Below are 18,496 nucleotides of genomic sequence, written 5' to 3'. Positions count from 1 at the left end.
TGTGGCCATGTCCAGGGAGGTTGGCTACAGTGCCATGGTCCTTAAACTTCCTGATAACATTGCGTATGGTGGACACAGGAACATAAAGGTCTCTGGAGATGGACTTGTAGCCTTGAGATTGTCCATGCTTGGCTACATTCTTGTGTCTGAACCCCTCAGAAAATCCTCGAGTTTTCTTTCTTTTCTCCATGCTCAATGCAGTACACACAGTGACACAAAACAGCAGAATGACTCCTTTTCTCCATTCAAACGGGTTGAATAAGTGATTTTTATATTGCAGGCACCTGTAACTCACCCCAGATGAGTTCAATTCCAAAGTAAAGGAGAATCACCAGCATGAAATCTAATTATTTCCAACAACTTCTAAAAGGTGCCAATAATATTGTCTGGACCATTTTAGGATTTCTGTGTGGAATAAGATAAGATTTAGTAATTTTTCAGCTTTTTTGTTTTGTTCCACTGCAAACCAAAGAAATACACATGTGGATACCAAGATATTTTTTTAATTTCAACAATTTTCTGGAAGAAATGGTATGTTATTTGAAAAAAAGTGCAAGGGTGCCAATATTTTTGGTCATGACTGTATGTCCACCCCTACTCTCCCCATACCCTCCCTTCAGTAGTTTTTGAACCTGCTGTACCCATTGAGATCCTTCATAAGCATGGAGCCCTTGTCAAAAAAAACATAAAAGTCAAATCCTTTTATTTTGGAAGTAAACCGACAAAAGATAACTCATGTAATCATGAAATTGATCCCTAATGTGAAATCCTTTTATATCACAAAAGGACTCAGGTAAAAACAGGGATGCATGTTGAAAGGAACTCACACAAAAAAGAAGAAAAAAAAAGACACGCATTTTACCGGAGTGAAGTTCTGTTTACCTTATTACATTTGGTTGTTTTCACATCTGTCTATCTGTGGGTCTGTCTTTCTGTCTGTCTGTGCATAGCAGGCTATCATAAAGAGTTATGGATGGATTCAGCCAAAACTTGGTAGACAGGTGGGTGTGTGACAAGAACGAATTGATTTGATTTTGGTGAAGATCGGGATCCAAATTTTTTTCAAGTGATTCTTCACCAACGAGAGATGGGGGGGCCAAAAACAATATACGAGTGGAGTATAGAACGATATTTCAAAAGGTTATGGACAGATGACAAAACTTCGTGGATGAGTTGGAAAGGTGACAAGAACAAGCCAATTAGATTTTGGTGAAGGTCCGCATCCAGATCCGACCAATCAGTTGGATACAAAACGTAGATTTTGTTTTAGGTCAAGATGCAAATTCAGTCCATCAGTTGGATACCAAAACGTAAACTGTTCAGACTGGTGGAGGTATGTGTTCTTCCGAATGCCATTTTAGTTTTCTTTGTTTCACTAATATTTGTATCTGCCAGATCCTTTTACAAATGATAAAAGAGAGGCAATGGCTCATCTATTTGCACTCATTTTTCCAATCATAAATGTTTGCATTTTCTCAACTTCAAAGAATTATCTGGCCTGCAAACACATAGAAAAGCACATGGGGGTTTGCGGTGCGTTTTGGATGGCCAACTCCAAATGAAAAGCTAATAAGAGAGTGAGTTTTGATACAGCAGTGTGTTTGGTCCAGTCTAAGTGGCAATCATTGCACCAATTTAGTGCCAACGCACTGCTGCAATCACAAAGCGTAACTTTCCTGCTAATGGGAATGGTGCATTTGTGCTTCACAGGACTACACAGCTATTACCAAACCCCCTGTGGTGCATTGATGTCAATGGAATGGAAAAGAAGGTGGGTGGGATGGAACAGCAGAAAAGTCAAATCCTTAGAGGCAAAGGTCTACAATCTGTGTTCATAGGCACTGCTGATAACCTTTTTCCAAAAAAAAAAATACGATTTCATACAAATATGAAGTTCTGTTTACCTTATTACATTTGGTTGTTTTCACATCTGTCTATCTGTGGGTCTGTCTTTCTGTCTGTCTGTGCATAGCAGGCTATCATAAAGAGTTATGGATGGATTCAGCCAAAACTTGGTAGACAATTGAACTCCCAGATTTAATTGAATAGACAATTAAACTCCCAGATCAATTCGAATTGGGTGAATGTGAAGGTGAGTATAAAAAGATGTGCAATTAGCTTCAATATTAGTCAGCATTTAAAAGGGGGTGAAAGGCGTAAGAATATACACAAATACTTTATTCAATCTTGCAAAATATTTTTTATACACAAGTCTCATTATTAGGCAATACAAACATGAGGCACCAAAATATACTGCAGTTGCATCCACTTGAACAGTCAGTCCAACATACACGTGCTTACTTCAGATTGTGTTATTAAAAAAAAAAATACACCCTGAATAAACAAGAACAAAGAGCAACTGAAGGTCAGACCAAAAGGAAAGAAAGTTAATTATAAATCATGACTGGAGACATTTTTAATATTTATTTTTGTTTATTCAACCTCCCTAACCTTACTTTGCTCGCAAAAGCCCTCCGACTACACCCCCCTCCCCCCCCAAAATAAAATAGTCAGACACAAATTAAAATAACACCAACAAACATTTGCTGTTTTGTTTTCATCTGAATCCCCCCCCCCCAAGCCCCAAATAAAAATAAGTGCACAACTTTGAAAGTGCCTGAGCAAATCCGCTCTCACAATCAACGGAACTCTCCAGTGAAAGGTAATAATAACACCACCACCATCACCGAGTAAACCACCATCTGATGTTATGATGACCGTGTTTGGTATATTTCCATGAATCTGAATCCGACGCACAGACGTGCATTTGGAGCTTGACGAGAGAAAAAAAAATTGTATATCTGCCAATACAAGTCCAAGCATATCTGCAATTGCTGGGCAGAGCAATTGACAAAAAAATTATATGGAGTTTGCTTGTGCAGTCAGCATAATCTGGGGGTTTCTTCAAATGCAAAGAAGCCTCTGCAGTGGACAATAGCCGACAACAGGAAAACGTTGGAAAAAAACAAACAAACAAAAAAAAAATGTATATATACAGCTCTTTCCTGAGCCTCGACCATACATACAAAACAAAACATAGGCATTGAGTTCAATGAAATTTAGTGTTGAATAAAATTAAATCGGCACTCAATGAAATTTAGGCATTCTATGTATAAAACACACAGGAGAGAGGGGGTGTGGGGGGGGGGCAGGGGGATAGGGGAGTGAAAAAGCAGGAAATATCCTGGGCATTTATTCATTTACGAGTGAAGGCAGATGTCAGCAAGTCACCCTTTTCCTTTATCCTCCTCAAGCTGAACACTCCATTGACAATACAGGAGTGATATTGCTGGCTTGGTTTTTGTTTGCATGGTGCAAAACATCATCACTATTCTTTGCCTTCCACAGGATCCTTTAAAATACCCCAGAATTTGTGGGTCTCGTTGTGTGAACACATTGCACGCATGGAAATGGTCTAAACGCGTCACACGATGCGTCACGCATTCGGATTCAAATTAAAATGGAAACGGCCAAATGGTTGCAAGTTTGAGGAACTTCCTCAAACACCTTTTCTAAGACAACAGCTTGTCGACCAGACATCCATCTGTAGAACTACAAGGAGGTTTTGCATGACAGCTGAATGAGCACATAATGAAACCTATACAGTATGGAAGTCAAGATGACGAATAACCTTTATTCATCATACAATTCATCATCAAACATCAAACAATGCTTCAATTGAAAACATTCGTGAAGGGGCACCCTGTTCATGTTGCACTTTTGCAAGCTTTATCTTGCCTTCATGCAAAAAAAAACACACGTTTCATTTGCTATGGATTATGGAGAGTTTACATCATGGTCCACATCAGCAGATTTGAGGCTACCATCGTTTTTCTGACGAGCTCGTATATATATATATATATATATATATATATATATATATATATATATATATATATATATATATATATATATATATATATATATATATATATATATATATATATATCCAACTTCTTACCAGACAGGATGCCATAACGTCGCCAGAGGCCTGTGGAGTTTTATAGTGTTACGGCATCATTATGCACGTACTTGCGTAAACAAGTCTACTTCCACAGGTGAGAAAAATGCAACTGACTGGGGAAGATCACACATGCCCAGCTGGAGAGTTTACATCATGGTCCACATCAGCAGATTTGAGGCTACCACCGGTTTTTTTGATGAGGTCATATATGTCCAACTCCTCACCGGGTTCAATTCCATAACGTCGCCGGAGGCCTGTGGAGTTTGATGGTGTTACGGCATCATTATGCACGTCCTTACGTAAACAAGAGTCTACTTCCACAGATGAGAAAAATGCAACTGACTGGGGAAGATCACGCATGCCCAGCTGCCAAGCAAACATAGCACGAGTCAACAGGTTGGCTATCTGCAATGCTAATGCGGTGCGATAACGGTCAGCACTAGGTGTGAGCAGACGCAGCTCATCGTGGATGCTGATGGAAAGTCGAGCAGGGATTGAATACTTCTCACACAGCCAACGCAAGGCCACCAACATCAGGTGCAGGTAATCAACCGCTGAACTCTGAACAACCCAGTTAACACGGCTGGGCAAAAACTCGTCACCAACGCTCGACGGTTCAAGTGCACGGCTGATGCAAGCCTCCAGCACAGGAGTCCTGGGTGTGTCAGACCCTGCTATTTCTTCAAGCCGGTTAAACATTGCAGATTCGGATCCACCGACCCAGTGCATGCCATCCGTCAGACGCCACTTCTTACCACGTGACCTACGAGCAGCTGCTTGCTGAATATGTTTCAAATCTTTGGAAAACACATGTCCTTCATCATCAATATCCACATGTAGGCCCAAAACAGAAACAAGCCACAGACCTTCTTCTGACAAATGAAACTTTCGTACACCTTTTGTAGCAGCATACACACGTTGCGCAGTAGAAGCTGTGTCCTGTGGGGAAGCCCGAGGATTGAACTGCTGCAAGAGCCTTTCAGCAAAAGGCCGGCCTGCTCCATAAATTCTTCCATAGTTGAAAATCTTTGCTTGGTCACGAGCTATGCAGGCTGTTTGTGCTGTACGGCTGTGCAGATCAGTGTCATCAATTCTGCGGCCTTGCAGGGTCATCCATCCAAATGCAGTACACCCATGTATTCCAGCAAAATGAGCATCTCCGATCAACGCAGCAATCCAGAGCTCTTGAGAATCAACATCAGCACCCACAATGTGATACCCTGGTGGTGCCTGTACCATACACTTGAGCTCACTTCCAACACGATCAGTCCTTGCATTGCTAGCGGTTAACCAAGTAGGTTCTACAGCACGGCGTGTGACCGTTCCTGCTGTAATCACTTGCGGTAAAATAGCTCCAAAACTAATATCTCCATTGACAGTGTATGGACTTAATTGATGTGGTAGCTCTTCTTTCTTGAGCCACACAACCATTTGGGAATTAATGCGCTTCTTTGCATTGCGCCAAAAAGAAACCATTTTATTAATTTCCAAGGCCTTTACAGCCCCTTCATTATCTGGGCCTCCCCAGGCCTGGAGGGTATTATCTTCTATTTTTGACATGAAATTCTTTGCCAAGGGATTTCCAACACGATTATGATCTCCATCTTTGTGAGGCAAGCGGTAAAACCAACATCCTGACATGTTAGCCTGTTCTTTAAAATCAGTATTTTTAACATTTGAACTGGATTCATCAGCTGTAACTTCATCAATGTCATTCTCCTCAAGTAGTCCATGGTGCTCCATCAACTCTCGACGCCCGATCATTTCTATCTCTTGCCATGCATCACTGGTTGTGAAGGCAGGAGAATCAGGGTCAAATGAATTTTGGACTACAGCTTGCTTGTTTGGAAACATCACATAAACTGCTTGCAATGTTCTGAATGGGAGTTCAGTATCAACAGCCTCCATATTATCAAGCTGATGACCTGGTACAACATAGCCCCAACCATACTCAGCCTTGTAATGTAGTGGATATCCTGTCCAAGTGAGTCTGAGGAGCTTGGGTGTGACTCGCATACCTTGTCCAAGCAATGTTGGTCCAGGGGCCCAGGCGGTGTCACTCCACTGCGGACAAAGCTGACGGTACCATGCAGGGTGAGCAGGCAAATGCTGTATCCTTTTACGAAGGCGCACAGCCGTTTTCGATTTCAGTTGTGTTAATAGTGTCATTCCTTGAGATGGCACCTCCTCTTGCTGCTCAGAAAATGGCCCACAATCCTCTTCAATATCAGGCTGCTCAAAGTTTCTCACTTTTTCAGGACTGCAATTACCTGATTTTGACTTCTGTTTGGCTATCTTCAATTTGAACTCACGTGTGGACCAGTCCATGTCCCAAAGCCATGGGTCTTCTTGATAAAAGTCTTGGTGAAGTAAACTGCAAGACTGATCAGCGAGGCGTGCAAGAGTGGAATGAAGTTCAGTTGTCAGTTCTTCGTAGGTGGCTTCTGCCTGAGCCACATAACATGGCCAGTTCTCATTGACAGGGAGATAACACTGGCCCATCTCCAGCATGCCAGCCAGTGTGACTGGATGTGGACATCGTTCCAGAAATATAGGCAACAACTGACAAAATACTTCATGAGTGGCTGTAACATCATCAGCACAATATGAAACAAGCTCTTGAAACCTTGCTCTAATGTCGTCAATGCTTCCCGATACAAAAATATTACGGCTGCTCTTGTCGAGTGTTTTACCACCGACATATAGATTATGCACATCTGAAAGGTTGTTCACGCTTGATACGTCAGCCCAATGCCAAGATCCTAAAGCGAGTGATGCAGATTTTGGTCGATTTTGATTCTTACGGTGTTTGGCCACACTGAAATTCTTCGAAGAACCTTGTTGTTTCGCTATCCACAGGCTGCGCTGCAAGCCTGTGAGACCTGATGTAGCCATGTGCAAGCTTAGTGTGTCTAGAAACCTGAGTCTAGTACCTTGTAACAAGTATTGCTCCTTGATGTAAGTACGGTCAAAACTGACATTATGTCCAACAATGAGGCGTGGGCGGTTAACCTGTTGACTTGTCTGATCCACTGCAGCGTTGTCAGTTTCAAGTGGAATAAGGTCAGATATGCTAACATCACAAGGCCAAGTGTAGCGTTTCTCAGTAAGTCGGTGGCTACACCACGAATACCAGGCATTAGTAGATGCTGCAACAGCAAGTGTAGGGCAGTTTCCTGCCGAAAGGCATACTTCAACGTCAAACACAAGGCCAGCATCATCTGGAAAAGGTACTGGAGTACCAGGCCCATCAGTTCCGTTTGAATATCGTGTCCACCCAGGAGAGTATGACCATTTGGCAGGTCGGGGAGGGAGGGTGCAAGTGGACACTAGAGCCCCTGATGCACGCAGGTAAGGAAGAGTTTGCTGTGATGCTATAGCTCGAAAATGCTGGTCAAGATCTGGAGCTTCAAGGTCTGGAAGATCAATGTTCGTTTTGGGAAGAGGTGGTGTTGCAGGTCTGCCCCACAAACCGTGTTCATCCAGGTGCTCTATACTGCGTTGTACACTCTCTTCTGAGTAAGACACCTCCTTGCTTCCAAACAGTTGCTCATGCAGCTGCCTTGATAACATTTGGATGTTCAATGGATTCATGCGTGATGCTGTTTCTTTGTCCGTTTTGCTATCTTTCTCTGGAATTTTAAGAGAATCCACATTGGTTTCAGCTGCTTTATATTCAATTGTGTCGTCTCCAACTGCCTTATGTAGGTCTTTGATAATTTCCTTTGTAGAAAACCGAACTGCATTCATTTTTAGGCATTTCCTAATCATCCACTGTGTTTTGCAGAAGCAGAAAGGTGATTTGAATAACATTGCTGAAATTGGCCCTCTTCTGAAAGTAGAAAATAGCATGTCAAGTTAGCACAAATAAGTCGGAGAATGTTGGTCATGCATAGCCCTCCGGAGTGAGGATGGAATTACCAGCAGGTCAGCAGAACTGCGCTCAGTGGAACAAATGAACTAATTGCCTGAGGCATAGAACTCTTGGATATCTCAAAACATGTTGCTGAAGAAATCCTGCAAAAGGCATAAGTTTTCACAACAGAAGTGTTTAGAGAAACTTGCAGTGAAAGTTGTTCCAAATGTTATCAACACTTGTCTTTTAGGAATCAGTGTTTTGTTAACACTTTAAGCTAAACATAATTTCGTTGGCTTATAATTCCCATGAAGAAAATGTTGCATCACGAAAAACAAACCCCCAAAAATGTTATAATGGCATAGAGATGCAACACATGTGATAAGGTGTGCAGGAACCTGTTAAAAGAAGTTGGTGAAAACCTCAACCAGATATTTTAAAAAAGAGATAACAGCAATATGCAGTGAGTACAGCTGGTGCAGTCAGTGATGGATGTGCAGTGGGTGCAGGCAGTGGTGGAGGTGCAGTTTGTGCAGGCAGTGGTGGAGGTGCAGTTTGTGCAGGCAGTGGTGGAGGTGCAGTTTGTGCAGGCAGTGGTGGAGGTGCAGTTTGTGCAGGCAGTGGTGGAGGTGCAGGTTGTGCAGGAAGTGCAGTGTGTGCAGGCAGTGGTGATGGTGCAGTGGGTGCAGTCAGTGGTTGAGGGGAGGTGGGCACAGTCAGTGGTAGAGGGGCAGCATCTGCAGTCAGTGGAAGAAGTGCAGCAGGTGCATGCAGTGGTGTAGGTGCAGATGATGCAGTCAGCGATGGAGGTGCAATGGGTGCAGGCAGTGGGGGATGTGCAGTGGGTGCAGGCAATGGTGCAGGTGCAGTTTGTGTAGGTAGTGGTGGATGTGCAGCGGGTGCAGACAGTGGTGGAGGCACAGTGGGTGCAGGCAGTGGTGGAGGTGCAGTGGGTGCAGGCAGTGGTGGTACAGTGTGTGCAGGCAGTGGTGTAGGTGTAGCAATAAAAATTGGTAGAAATGAGGTATGGGAGACAATAAAAATTGGTTTGGGAGATGACACGATTAAATATGTAGATTCTTCATTCTGTAGGAGGGATTGTAGACATCAAATTCTGTGCAGTTTTGAAGGAGCAGGAGTTAGGGACATTGAAGGAAGGGTAAATGATATGATAGTATTGGGTCATGGTCAGAAGAAGTTGGTTGTGCTACACATAGGTGCGAATGATGTTGGGAAGGTTTACTCAGAGGTTTTGAAAAATAGATACAGGATATTGGATAAGGTGCTGAAAGCAAAGGGTTGTGAGGTCATGTTTTCTGGGATTATCCCAGGATTAGGAAACAATATAGAAATTATGAGCAGAGCAATAGACGTCAACCGATGGCTAGAAGAATGGTGTATGGAGGAAGGTTATACATTTAAGAAGCAGTGGGAATCATTTAGGGGACAAAGGGAGTGTTTCCAGAATGATGTCCGTATGTTCAATAGAAAGGGGGCAGCAAGGTTTGCAGTGGGAATTGAGGAAGGAATTCAGGCTTTTTTGGTCAGCAGAGGGTGGAGAAGTTACCAAAGGCCCTGTCACACCTTGACGATTTAGCCAGCGTATGCCTGACGTATGCAAAATTTGGCTAAAACGCTGGCACACGTTGAATACGCTATGGGTAAGTTTGTATACGTGAAGAGCACGCTGGCATACGTCGTAGTACGCTGGCATACGTCTTTGTACGCCGAGGTGTTAGACAAATTTTCCATGCTTGAAATTTTTCGACGTATGCCAGCGTATGACTCACACGTTCCGCATACGCTTAGCCATAAGTTGTAGGCACATTACGCGATCGTTGACACACGTTACTTGTAAGTTACTCTTAAGTCGAAACACATCGAGGTAATGTTTAGCGTACCTGAAACTTATTTCTAACCTATGAGTAACGTGTTGTAGGCACGTTACGCGATTGTTGACACACGTCGACACACATTACTTGTAAGTTACTCATAAGTCGAAACACGTCAAGGTAATGGTTAGCGTCAGTGTTCCAGACTCCCTGGTTTTTATTTATTATTTTTTTTCTTCGGTATGACGGTGATGTTGACACTTCGATTTCTAGTGCGGTTATGATATAATATAATTAATAGGCTGCCGCTCAACGATTTAAATCATAACCGCACTAGAAATCGAATTGTCAACATCACCGTCATACCGAAGAAAGAAAAAAAAAACAGGGAGTCTGGAACACTGACGCTAACCATTACGTCGACGTGTTTCGACTTATGAATAACGTACAAGTAACGTGTGTCGAAGTGTGTCAACTATCGCGTAACGTGCCTACAACTTATGCCAGCGTATGCGGAATGTGTGTCATACGCCAGCGTACTACGATGTCTGCCAGCGTACTACGACATATGCGAGGGTGCTCTTAACGTATACAAAACTTACCCATAACGTATTCGACGTGTGCCAGCTTGGTTCAGCAAATTTTTCATACATCGGCATATGCTGGCTAAAACGTCAAGGTGTGACAGCAGCTTCACACTTCGATGTCTAGTGCGGTTATGATTTGAATCGTCGAGCAGGTCAGGTCAGGTATGGGAGCATGTGCCAGAACAGCGCGTCGCTGCGTCCACTTTCCGCCGGTACTCCAGGGGCCTCCGTCTGGCCATCCCCCAGGCAGATGCCAGGCCCATCCCCATCTCCTTGAGATGATGGTCAACCTGTTGCAACCATGAGGCACGTGGTCGGCCCACTGACCTCCTCCACTCATGAGACTCCCTCGCTCATAATCCCTCAACAAATCGTCTCATAACCATCCCTACCAGTTCCAGTCGATGCATTGAAATCCCCCAAGACTAGAAGTGTATCTCGTCTGGGGCACTGATCAACCACAGACTCGAGTGTGGCGTAGAATGTGTCCTTCACGGTGAGATCACTCGCCTCAGTCGGAGCATAAACAGAGACCAGGGAAATGACACCGAAGGAGTGACGAATCCTTAATCTCATAATACGCTCGTTGACCGGTGTTACCTCAATTATCATTGGGGTCAGCTTATTGGACACAGCTACAGCAACTCCTTGGGTATGGTAACCATCAGAGCGACCAGACCAATAGTAGGTGTAACCACCCACCATTATCTTGCCGCAATCCGGTCTCCGAACCTCAGAGAGATCTGCAATCCCGATGTCCAAATGCTTGAGCTCAGATGATAACAGAGACAGGTGATCATCCTCTCTTAGGGATAGGACATTCCAGGCACCCACCCGAAGGGACCGCCTCGGGTTAACCCAAGGAGACCGCCGTCTGGTGGACGACACCTCAGCACCACTCCGACACACTCTCCCGCAATCTGACCCAGGGATGTTACCCCGTGGTTTCTCTCCTATCAAAGATTGGGGGTCCCGAAGGCTTTGCCCCAATCCCGTCATCCGGTGAGCTGCCCTGCGAAGGGAAGCTGCACAGGAGGTACTCCCACGGAGTGGGTTTTCAATTTTTTTTTGCGTTTTTGCGTTTTGCGGAATGAAGGGTTTTACGGTGGCCGGAGTGCAAATCCTGCCACCAACCTCCTAAAAAGAAGTGACCCAACTGCAGGAGGACGCCCGCAGACACAGTTGGGCACTAGATATGGATGGCCGTTGGCTCACAAGGAGCTCCTCCGCCCTTTGACAGGTTTTGTTTTTAATCCTGCTGGGTGTCCATATCCAAACACCCCCCTCACCAGAAAACCTGGTGGGGGAGACGGTTTAGTCGCAGATAACCCGACCATGGAACAGGTTAGTACAGGTTTACATGGTACCTGTAGCAGGTCACAAATCGAACCTGACCTGACATTTAATCCGTCGAGTCGAGCCGCAGCCTATGAATAGCCTACGCCACGTGATCGTCGGCGATACGCTGCCGCGCTATGCATAAGTTAGACTATTGTTGGGCATAGGTTGTGAACGCCCACAACACGCTCAGCATTCGTTGGTATAAGTTATCTATGTGTGATTGAAACGTTCTGTGTACGTTACTAATACATTATGCATACGTCCAACACGTTATTATACGCCCAAAACTTAAAAAAAAACATCAATAGTTCAGCGTACGCCAGCGTTTTACATACATTTTGATACCTTGCCATACGCTGGCTAAAACGTCAAGGTGTGACAGCCCCTTAAGGAAGGAACTGATGATGTAATTGTGATTAGTAAGGCCAGGCAAGAAAATAGAATTTCAGGAAGGGAAAAGTGAAACATATTCCATACCAATGGCAGAAGTTTAAATAATAAGATGGAAGAGCTTGAAGCCAAAGTGGATAACGAGGAGTACGATATAGTTGAAGTGAGTGAGACATGGTTTAAGGAGAAGAATAACTGGAGGACAGAATTAGAAGGCCACAAGGTGTATCGATCGGTGTGATAGGAAGGAGAGAATAGGAGGAGGAGTAGCAATCTGGGTAAAGGACAGCATTGCATCGAGAGAAAGGGGTGACATTAAGGAAGGAATAAATGGTGAGGATTCTGTATAGGTAGAGATTAGAGATTGTAAAAACAGTAAGATACTGGTAGGATGCTTTTATAGGGATCTGGGTGTGAAGGAAGAGGAGGAAGGAGGAGTACATGAAAAATTCAAAAGGGCATGTGGTAAGGGAAGAGTATTGATTATGAGGGATTTTAACTTACCAGGGATAGATTGGGTCCAGGAACAGGGAAAGGGCAGAGCGGATGAGGATTTCCTAGCTTTAGTCCAGGATTGCTTTTAAACCCAGTTTGGAGATAAGCCCATGGGGGGAGTGCAGTGTTAGACCTCCTTTTAAGTAACGATCCCAATATGGTGGAGGAGGTAGCATTTAAGAGCAAATGGCCATAACGTTGTGTGTGCAAAGATTCTGTTAAGGGTTAGAGTTCAGGATAGTAGGGTAAGGCTGTTAGATTTCAGGAAGGCAAACCTTGAGATTATGATGAAAGAATTGGGTGATGTAGATTGGGAGACTCTAACAACAGGACAATCAGCATCAGAGAAATGGGAAACCTTCAAGGACCAAATATGTAGAGTGCAGAGTAAGTACATTCCAATGAGGTGTAAAACTAGAAGCAGAAAGAGACCAGGCTGGTTGAGTAGTGAGATAAGCAATGCTATTAAGGAGAAGCAGAAGGCATTTATTAGGTTTGAAATAACAGGACCGGAGTTAGATTTATATCACTATCGAAGTAAACAGAGGCAAGTTAAGAAAATAACTTGGCAAGCCAAAAGAGAGGATGAGAAGGACATGGCTAAGAATATTAAACATAATAACAAGGCATTCTTTAAGTATATCAGGGGAAAAGAACAGGTTAGAACCAGTGTGGGCCAATTGAGGAATAGCATCGGGAGAGTGGTTAGTGATGAAAGTGAGATGGCAGGCTTATTAAACAGGTATTTTACTTCAACTTTTACACAAGAACAGTCAGGAGAATTGTCAATCGCTGAGAGTATCTATTGAGGCGGTGAGGAAGGGCTTTTACAGAAGATCCAGGTTGGAGTGGAGGAAGTAAAGGAACAGCTCGGTCATCGAAGAGAAGATAAGGCTCTGGGTCCAGATAATATGCAACCGAGAGTATTGATGGAGGTGGCTGAGCAGGTAAGCGAGATGTTAACGGATATTTTCAATAGTTCCCTGGAGTCAGGACAGATACCAGAGGATTGGAGAGTAGCAAATGTAACACCATTATTTAAGAAAAGATCCAGAGAAGAATTGGGAAACTATGGACCTGTTAGTTTGACGTCAGTTGTGGGGAAGGTGTTGGAGACATTAATTAAGGACCAGATGAGGAACCATTTAAATAAATACAAAGTAATTAAAGTAGTCAGCATGGGTTTACCAAAGGTAGTTCCTGTTCAAAAAAATCTTTTAGAGTTCTGAGGCAGTGTCTGATTGGGTGGATGAAGGAAAGGCAGTGGACATAGTATAACAAGACTTTAAGAAGGCATTTGATAAGGTACCACATCAGAGGTTGTTAGCCAAAGTGAGGGCTTGTGGAGTAGCTGGTCAGGTAGCTAAATGGATTGCAAACTGGCTTAGTGGAAGGAAGAAAAGAGTGACTGTGAGTGGGAGGATGTCTTTCTGGGAGGATGTAAGTAATGGGGTACCTCAGGGATCAGTACTCGGACCATTATTATTCATTATTTATATCAACGATTTGGATAATGGGGTGAAGAGTAAGCTTTCCAAATTTGCAGATGACACAAAGCTTGGAGGTAAGGTGGATAGCCGAGGGGGTGGTGAACAGATACAAGAGAGTATTGATAGTTGTATGGATTGGGCAAAAGACTGGCAGATGGAATTTAACCTGAGCAAGTGTAAGGTGTTGGGGATGGGAAAGAACAATGAAAATAGAGATTCCTGGATGCAAGGGGTAATTTTGGAGCGTGTCACACAGGAGAAGGATCTGGGGGTGGTAATAGATATGGGGGGTAAGCAGGCAACACAATGCTAGGCAGCTATAGGTAAAGCAAATTGGGTTTTAGGTTTTATTTGGAGGGGGATCATTTATAAATCAAAAGAGGTGGTGTTAAGATTTTGTGAGGCCACATCTGAAATATTGTGTGCAGTTTTGGTCACAACAATTCCGAAAGGACATAGATGCCCAAGAGAGAGTTCCGCGCAGGAATACTCGATTGATTCCGGGCCAAGCTAGACTCAGCTATGAGGAGCAGCTGAAGGAGACAGGGCTTTATACACTACAAAGGAGGCGGTAATGAGGAGATATGACAGAGATGTTCAAGATAATGAAAAGTATAGATAAAATAAGTGCAGATTAATTATATTCAACAGAGTAGACAGTGATAGGACCAGGGGCTATAGCCTAACAGTAAAGAAGAGGAGAGTTAAGACAGTCGTAAGGCAGGGGTCTTTCAGTTAGAGAGTAGTTAATGCATGGAATGGTCTCCCTGGAAAGGTCGTGGCAGCAGAAAAAGTAGTTAAGTTTAAATTAGAATCAGATAGGCACCTGGAAGTTATGAAGATAGAGGGGTATTGGGATGTTGATATGACTTTTAGGTCGTTTGAGCATTGACGGGTGATTGTGTGCATGTGTACGGAATGCTGTTGGTGGGGGTCTCATCAAGGGGTGTTGTGTGGTTGATGTGTGTTTTTTAACCAAGCCCATGCCCCCTCCCCAAAGGAGAAGAAATAAAGCAAAAACACAAAAACTACAAAACTTAAAATAAATAAATAAAACCCACAAAAACACGATTTAAAAAATTATACTAAATTTGGTATTTTTTTCTTTGGATGTTGTGTTGATAAATCAGTGTGGTGTTGATGTCGCACAGACACGATGGGCTGAATGGCCTCCACCTGTGCGATTTCCTAGTAATCCTTGCAATATTAGACATCAATTAAAATGAAAGAAAATCCATAAATAGTGAAGTGAAATTTGAGATGCAGCAAATAAAAATTGTATAACCTGTAAAAGTGTATTGAGAAGTGTGTGCCCACATTTGGCAGTGAAGACTATTTGGAAATTACACAATGGCAGATGCTCAATAAAGCATCTGAGAAATTCGGTAACAACCAATTATTGTAGTGAATGCAACTCTTGCAGTTGATGTGCTTGTAGAGCAACAAGATAATGCTCCATAGATGATCACATAAGGATTAGGCCTGGTGAATGAACAGGCAAATTTCAGCTCATTTAAACAATGGATTAATCAACGTACTGAGATATTCTAAGAAGTTGGGAAATCCCATCCATCTGGAGAAAGCTGGTGCTGACAAATGATTGAGGATCTCATCCCTGGACTGATATTCCATCATATCCACCCATTATAATGATCATGATATTACATAAAAAACTTACACTCACTTGTAAAGAACAATGGCCTCTAATAATAATCACTGGTGTCTTTGAGATTACAATAAGTTTGGATTAACTTGTTGTCCTGTCATGGCGATGACCACTAGTGATTGGCATGGTCAGATTCCAGATTTTCTATTATGCTTATTTAAAATTGATTCTAAATTATTTGAATGGAAACCTGTACACCTGCAGAATTTTCAAGGTCATGTCACAAAATAGCAACGGGAACATTAACTTGCCCCGACAGATAACAATCGATGTATTTGACCCTCTATCCTTCTTTTGGTGTAATATTGCAGGTAAGAAAACCATGTTTGTCCAATCATTCTGTTCTCTCATCCCAAGTACAAAAATCACATCGTTCACACTAATCTTGCATGCAAATTCCTGTTCAGGCACATCATATATTTGAAGCAAGCATACATTTCTAATTGCACATCATAAAAATGTGCAAGCCACCCATTTGTTATTTCCGAATCATTGACGGAAGGCTTCTCAGTTTCATGGAATTGCAGATTTTAAAGCAACCTTCAAGCAGAGCTAGCTTATACATAAAAGGGACGCTTCCATGATGTTCAGAAACATCAAATGAGCATTAATGTGCATTATGTAATTATAAATATTTAATTTCTAAATCAGTATTCAGATTGATGCAAAACAGAACATCACATTATTTAAAAATAAAATGTTTTTTGAAAATGATATGAAAAACATGGCTGAAAAAAAAAACATGACAACTGCTAAACTTACGTTCCACAAATAAATTAATGTTGACAACTTCGTATAATATTCTTGTATGTATTGTTCCCATCTGCCCAATCATTGCACCAAAGGATGTATCTGTCAAAAACACACACGGGGGAGTTGCAATGTGGTATGAGCCCTAATTTCCAAATAATCAACACGTTATATATTTTGAGCATTTTCTTCCACTGTATTGTTTTGGAATTTTAAGGATTTCTTTCAGTTTAATGTCAATTGCAGTATTTAAAGAAGCACTTATAATGCTTTAAAGTCTTTTGAGTATTGCATTTATAGTATTGTAAATAATTATGGAAACAGATAAAACTGGGTACAAAATGCAGACACATGATAGAATTGCATCTCACGTGTAAAAATAGGGCCATGCGTCCTGAGGCTTACCTGGATCGGAAGAAACAGTCACTCAAACCCCCCCCCCCCCCCGCAGATCCCCTTAGACCCTAAATTATTTTATGCCATGAACAAACTTGAGTACATCAAGGGTGATGAAGGTTGTGGTCAAGTTTCATTGAAATTGTGTATGTAGTTTCAGAGAAGAGAGCAAATACCTATTTTGGGAGGGCTCAACCCCCCCCTCCCCCCTCCGCAGTCCTCCCAGACCTCGATTCATTTTAATGCCGTGAACAAACTTTGGTACATCATGGGTGATGAATGTTGGGGTCAGGTTTCATCGGAATCATGCGTGTAGTTTCGGATAAGAGAGCAAATATCTATTTTTGAGAGGGGGAGGGGAAACCCCCCCCCAACCCCCACCCCATAAATCCCTTAATGAGCATTGTGATTCGGTCAATACACCTTCGCGAGGCATCAGATATGAAACTTGTGGCCAAGTTTCATCAAAACGGTGTGTTTGGTTTAAGCGATAATGACTGAAGTGTTTACAGACTGACTGACTAACTAACTCACTTACTTACGGACCCTGCTCGATCCATAAGCTCACCGGACTAAAGTCCAGGTGAGCTCAAAATGAAATGCTCCGGTACAGTCATGTGTTGATGTAGAACACTGTGATTGGATGTCAAGCAAGCATTTAGAAAATTCCACCTGCAGAATAAAGTGCCACCGAAATGAACGTACAAATGTTAAAGTTTCTTCAAGAAAAGTAAGATGCGTATTTGCACAAAGTAGTCTCAATGGATGGGTTGCTGCCTGAACACTTTTGGTGAGGAGAGGAAACAAAATGAAAAGGTTAAAAAATGGGTTTGAGTTTGAACTATCCAAGTTTGAACTGTTTGGCAATAATAAATGGCATTTTTTTGAAGGCAGACCGAGGAGCAGTACAACATTCCGTGTACAACAACTGCAATTAAGCATGGGGTGAATCATTACAAGTGTTGGGCTAGCAAAATGTGTCAGAGATTTACAAAAATTAAAAAATTAAAAAAAAACAAAGGTACACCGACCGCTGAGAGGTACAGGCAGGTTCTGATCCACCATGCGATTCCTTCAGGAACACGTCTCAATGGGCAGGGATTAAATCTTTCAACAGGACAATGACCCGAAGCATAGAGCCAATGTGGTGAAAACATATCTGGATCATAAAAATGTTGCGGAACTCTCACAAAGATGCCTGGGCCTGCACAAAATTCTGCTTTGAAGATCTTTGAGGCTATATTTGGGTAATACAGTACGTATAATGAGAAAGTCAAACGGCAACCAAACACCTTGGGGGAATTGCGGAAAGTGCTACAGGCTATTTGAAACAACATTCCACAGTCATATATTGATAAACTGTATTGGAAGATATGAAAATAAGGTGTCAAGTGCTAAATAAAGCAAAAGGTTCACACACCAAATCCAAATGCGCTGTATAACAAATAATTTTTTTTTCTATATTTTCTCCAATAATGCATTACATTCAGTGTATTGCAAAAGTATCCACCCCTACCAATAATGCCATATTTAGATGAATTATGTAGAAACAATTTTTCCAAATGAACTTTTTTATTTATAACTGAATAGATCAAACTACACAATGTTATAGTTGAAGGAGGTTACATGTTAGAAATACCTGTGAAAAAACACGTGTGTAAATCAAAATTCACTGGTTGTAAAAGGATTCAGCCCCTTAAGTCAGTACCTGGTGGAAGCACCTTTTGCA

General features: G+C 42.4%; 1 protein-coding gene across 15 annotated transcripts in view; it reads right to left on the bottom strand.

Moving 5' to 3' along the window:
* Window positions 1–2,163: 2,163 nt before the first annotated feature.
* Window positions 2,164–18,496, bottom strand: part of POLG (DNA polymerase gamma, catalytic subunit) — a 144,997-nt gene continuing 128,664 nt past the window's right edge. For 14 of the 15 annotated variants that reach the window (XM_085864408.1, XM_085864401.1, XM_085864406.1 and 11 more), the window contains 2 exons: window positions 16,384–16,473; window positions 2,164–7,981 (listed from right to left, as the gene is read on the bottom strand). In XM_085864408.1, the coding sequence (XP_085720534.1) occupies window positions 4,088–7,816 (3,729 nt within the window). In that variant the 5' untranslated portion in view covers window positions 7,817–7,981; window positions 16,384–16,473 and the 3' untranslated portion in view covers window positions 2,164–4,087. The remainder of the gene's footprint in view (window positions 7,982–16,383; window positions 16,474–18,496) is intronic. The other variant, XM_085864412.1, reaches the window with a different exon arrangement.

The sequence above is a fragment of the Eptatretus burgeri genome, chromosome 18, assembly GCF_056783735.1.
Source record: "Eptatretus burgeri isolate ZD-2024b chromosome 18, Ebu_testis_v1, whole genome shotgun sequence".
NCBI classification, from domain to species: domain Eukaryota; kingdom Metazoa; phylum Chordata; class Myxini; order Myxiniformes; family Myxinidae; genus Eptatretus; species Eptatretus burgeri.
The sequence above is the reverse complement of the archived record's forward strand: the minus strand, read 5'-3'. Positions and strand labels throughout refer to the sequence as shown.